This window comes from Orycteropus afer, unplaced genomic scaffold (genome assembly GCF_000298275.1).
Source record: "Orycteropus afer afer isolate SDZICR_OR568_19922 unplaced genomic scaffold, OryAfe1.0 scaffold00072, whole genome shotgun sequence".
NCBI lineage: Eukaryota > Metazoa > Chordata > Mammalia > Tubulidentata > Orycteropodidae > Orycteropus > Orycteropus afer.
In genome coordinates, this window is record NW_006921659.1 from 1,484,073 (window position 1) to 1,488,594 (window position 4,522).

Here is a 4,522-nt window from a genome sequence, read left to right on the forward strand (position 1 = left end):
GACTGCTAAAAGAACTAACAGATCTGTCCTGGAGGAAGTGCAGCCAGAATGCTCCTTGGAAGCAAGAATGGCCAGACTTCGTCTCACCTATTTTGGTCATTTTGTAAGGAGGGACCATTCCCTGGAGAAGGATGTCATGCTTGGTAGGGTGGAGGGTCGATGAAGGCGGGGGAGGCCTTCAACGAGATGGATTGATACGGTGGCTGCAATGATGAGTTCAAGTATAGCAGGGATTGTGGGGCTGGCGCAGGATAGGGCAGTGTTTCGTTCTGCTGTGCATGGGGTCACTATGAGTCAGAAATGACTCGACAGCACTTAACAACAACAACAACACCAAGGAGATCAATCTGTATGCGTTCCATTTCATTTTCGACAACTTCCAATTTTCCTAGATTCATACTTCGTACATTCCATGTTCTGATGATTAATGGATGTCTGCAGTTGTTGCTCTTCAATTTGCGTGGTGCCACATCAGCAAATGGAGGTCTCGAAAGCTTTACCTTATCCATAGGAGTAATGCTGGGTTTACTCAGATGATGCAGGTCTTTCCCAGTCCTATTCTAAGAGCCTTCTAACCTAACCGGACTATTCATAAAGTTGCGCGGTAATGTATCAAACAGTGTTTCTTTGCTATTCATAAGGTTTTCACTGGCCAACTATTTGAGAAGTGGACGGCCTCCTCCTTCTTCCTAGTGTGTCTCAGTCTGTAAGCTGGGCTGATACCTGTGCACCATGTGCATCCCGCTGGGTTAGAAACAGCAGTGGCTCAGCCTCAAAACTCACATCAACACATCACCACGGTAGGACAAACCAACAGACAAGTTGACTCCCTGTTGGAAACCTCTCGTACCACCCTTACCTGGGTCCCTGCGGCTGACTTCTCCTCTGTCTAGATTCCTAGGCCTTTTTTTTTATGGACTGCCAAAAAACAAACAAATCTATCTCGAATGAAGTACAGCCAGAATGCTCCTTAGAGGCGAAGATGGCAAAACCTCATCTCTCCCTGGAGAAGGACATCATGCTTGGTAGAGGGTCAGCAAAAAAGGAGAAGACCCTCAATGAGATGGATTGACACAAGGCTACAACAGTGGACTCAAACTTAGCAATTGTTGTGCGGATGCAGCAGGACCACGCAGTGTCTCATTCTGTAGTACAGGGAACTACTATGAGTCAACCAACTCCATGGCACCTAACAACAACAATGGCCAATAATGTTGAACATCTTTTCATGTGCTTGTTGACCATTTGTATGTCCTCTTTGGTGAAATGTCTGTTCAACGATCAATCATAGGAGAACACCAGGGCAGTATTTGAGAGATTGCTCAGGGGGCAGAGATGCAGAGGAAAGGACACAGGAAGAGCCCAGCTGCCACTACTGACTGCTCCTCTACAGGGAGGAAGTGGGAGGAGAGCTGTCACATTGTGAGGAACTGCAGTCAATGTCATGAAACAAAATGTATGTGTGTATGAACTGCTGTAGTGGAAAATGAAGTTTCTCTATAAACCTTTACCCACATCACACTCATTTTTTTTTTTTAAAGAAATGTCTGTTCAAGTCTTTTGCCTGTTTTTTTATTGGGTTGCCTTTTTGTTGTTAAGTTGTACAAATTTGATATATATTTTGGATACTAGGCCCTATCTGTAGGTTGTCTTTTCACTTTTTTGATTCATAGTAGCATTTTTATAATAAAATAATAAGCATAATTAAGAATGTGGGCTGTGAATCCTGGCTCTACCATCTACTTCTTATATAACTTTGAGTATAGTATTTGTTTAACCTCTTCAGCTTCTGAAGAAAATGAAGAAATCTGCTTCAGTTTCTTCAACTATAAAATGAATAATGGTATCTACTTAAATGAGTAAATATATGTAGTATTTAGAATAGTCCCCAGTATAAAAAAAGGTACTCAATAAATATTAGTAGTTATTAATAATAATTGGTGAAAATGGAAGTAACCAAAAAGTACTAACGAGAGAATAAATAATGATATAGTAATACAGTGGAACAAGAAGCAGCAGGGAAAATAAGATATAAATATCAACATGTAGAAATCTCAAAACATATCTGAGAAAAGATATAAACCAAAAAAAACCAAACTCACTGCCGTCAAGTCACATCTGACTCACAGCAACCCCTCCTTGGGTTTCCGAGGCAGTATCTCTTTGGAACTAGATTGCCCAATCTTCCTTCCAAGGAGTGGCTGGTGGGTTTGAACCGCCAGCCTTCTGGTTAGCAGTCAAATCCCTTAGGCACTATGCCACAGGAGCTCCCAAGAAAAGATATAGAATAATGAATATTATATGTTATAATTTATATCAAGTTTGGAAATATTTAAAATAATGCTATTTATGGTTTGTGTGTACACACATATGCAATATAAAATCAGGCATAGGAAAGGGAGATATAAAATTCAGGATTAATTACCTTTGAAGACAGAAAATAGGGAATAAGTTTGGAGAAGTATAAAGAGACGCCAAACTTATCTGGAATGTTTTCTGAGCATAATCTGGTGAAATGGTAGGATCTGATACAGATAAACAATGGGTACATGAGATGTTCATTTAATATTAACTGTATGTTTGAAGTATTTTATTGTAAAAGAGGTTAGCATTGCAACCACTTACCATGTTCTTCCACATCTTCTTCAAATATAACACAGGTCCCAAGAGCATCTGCAGAAAAATTTGAAGAAATAATAGAGCTATGTTCTCTGAAAAGCAAATTTGAAAAAAAAAAAAAAAAAGGAGTTTCATCTAACATCATCCTACCTTCATATTCTCCAGCAAAGACATAGTTGTCCACCTGCATAACAGGCCTCTCAGTATCAATTCCCTACAATAGAATATAGGATCATAAAATTTTACCAAAAGTTATCAACATGTACCCTTGCTACCAAGGAAACTGATTTTCAGAGAACTTCTTTTACCAACAAGTAGAAGCTACTGAAGACCACTTAACTCTGTAGCAAGGGTCTTTTTCAATAAACAGCCTCTTTAAATTTAAGGTAAGAATAGAGGAAGTTTTGTCAACAGTAGCTCAAAGATTTTAAAGTGATGAAATATATGATGGTAACTTATGATACTATAGTAAGTCAACAGCAGAGTCTGAGAGGCCTTTGAAGTCTCATGTACCTTCCCTTCCTTCTCCAGTTGAACCTCTATATGCATGACTTATTTTTCTCCCTTCATTTTGTATGTCTCTTCCCCTAATTTTCCAAAATATATTTTTTTCAAACTATATCACATTGAAAATGTTACCTCCTCCAAATCTCTTCTCTCCAGCCACACAAACACTCAAGCAGAATCACACGCTCCTCTCGGCTCCCACAGCCTCTCTGTTTCAGTGATGTACACTGCTTTGTAAGGTGGAGTAAACAGATTCATTTTTGGGGAACAGGCATTCCACTATTCCTTTCTGTTTTAAATTTAATCTACAAAAATCCCAATTCTCGAAGACTCACCAAAACTTTGCATTTATTTTCACATTTTGAAAGAAAGTCTGAATCAATAATTCCTGACAATTCCACCAGAACCAACTGCTCCTGGAGAAAAGAAAGATGGAATTAACCTACTAACACGCGGGAAGAGGCAACAAGGGAAGCCAAAAATGCCCTTTGCAATTATTAAACCGTTGTGAAAACGAGGTCCTGATTTCAAGAAGAGGTGGCAAGCGCCGCTTCCTAAAGTAGTTTCCTCCTTCCCCCATTCTACGTATGATTTGGGAATTGAAATTCAGACCTGACCCTCCCAGGCTCTGCGCGCCCAGAGGCCTCCCTCCCGCCAGCCGCCGCCTCTGGACTCCCTGCGCGAAACACAACCCGCGAAGCCATCACCACGACCGATGACCAGGCTTTCCGGGTGGCACTTACTTCCTCCTCTTCCCACTCCTCAAGTCTCGGTTCCTCGGTCGCCGCCATGATCCCACCGCCTCGGGGGCACACAGTCCCTAGTCACGCCCTCCCAACGCCGCCATCTTGAGTACGGGCAACAACTCCCTGAAGTCGTGCTTTTCCTCTTCTCGCCCACAAGCCTCTCCTGCCAGAACGTGAGATGACGACTTCCGTGACAGGGTAGTTGGGTACTGAGAGCTGCGACTACCAAGCCCCGCCCACTTGGCAATTCTCCCCAGGCTTCCTGGGTGCACGCTAAACTGAGTTTCATTTGGGACCCCGTTAGGGAGGCCTAGCGACCCAGCGCCCTGCAGGTTCCTGGCCCGGGAATGGGATAAAGAAGGTGCCAGCAAGAAAACCTTGGTGTAGGAGGGAAATGGAGAGGCTTTGTGTTGACAGGAATTTACATTCTTTGAAGATTATTGATAGGGGAGCAGTAATCTTTAACTTCCTCCTTTTTTCAAACTATATCACATTGAAAATGTTATCTCCTCCAAATCTCTTCTCTCCAGCCACACAAACACTCAAGCAGAATCACACGCTCCTCTCTGCTCCCACAGCCCCTCTTTTTTCAATGATGTACACTGCTTTGTAAGGTGGAGTAAATATATTCATTTTTGGGGAACAGGCAT

The 4,522-nt window shown here is 42.0% G+C and overlaps 1 protein-coding gene across 1 annotated transcript in view; it reads right to left on the reverse strand.

Annotated features, from left to right (window-relative positions):
• GTF3C6 (general transcription factor IIIC subunit 6) overlaps positions 1-3,917 on the reverse strand; it is an 18,433-nt gene extending 14,516 nt beyond the window's left edge. Inside the window, exons 1-4 of the mRNA XM_042780946.1 lie at positions 3,870-3,917; positions 3,462-3,542; positions 2,770-2,833; positions 2,626-2,673 (exon numbers count right to left, since the gene is read on the reverse strand). Of these exons, the coding sequence (XP_042636880.1) occupies positions 2,626-2,673; positions 2,770-2,833; positions 3,462-3,542; positions 3,870-3,917 (241 nt within the window). The remainder of the gene's footprint in view (positions 1-2,625; positions 2,674-2,769; positions 2,834-3,461; positions 3,543-3,869) is intronic.
• Positions 3,918-4,522: the final 605 nt, after the last annotated feature.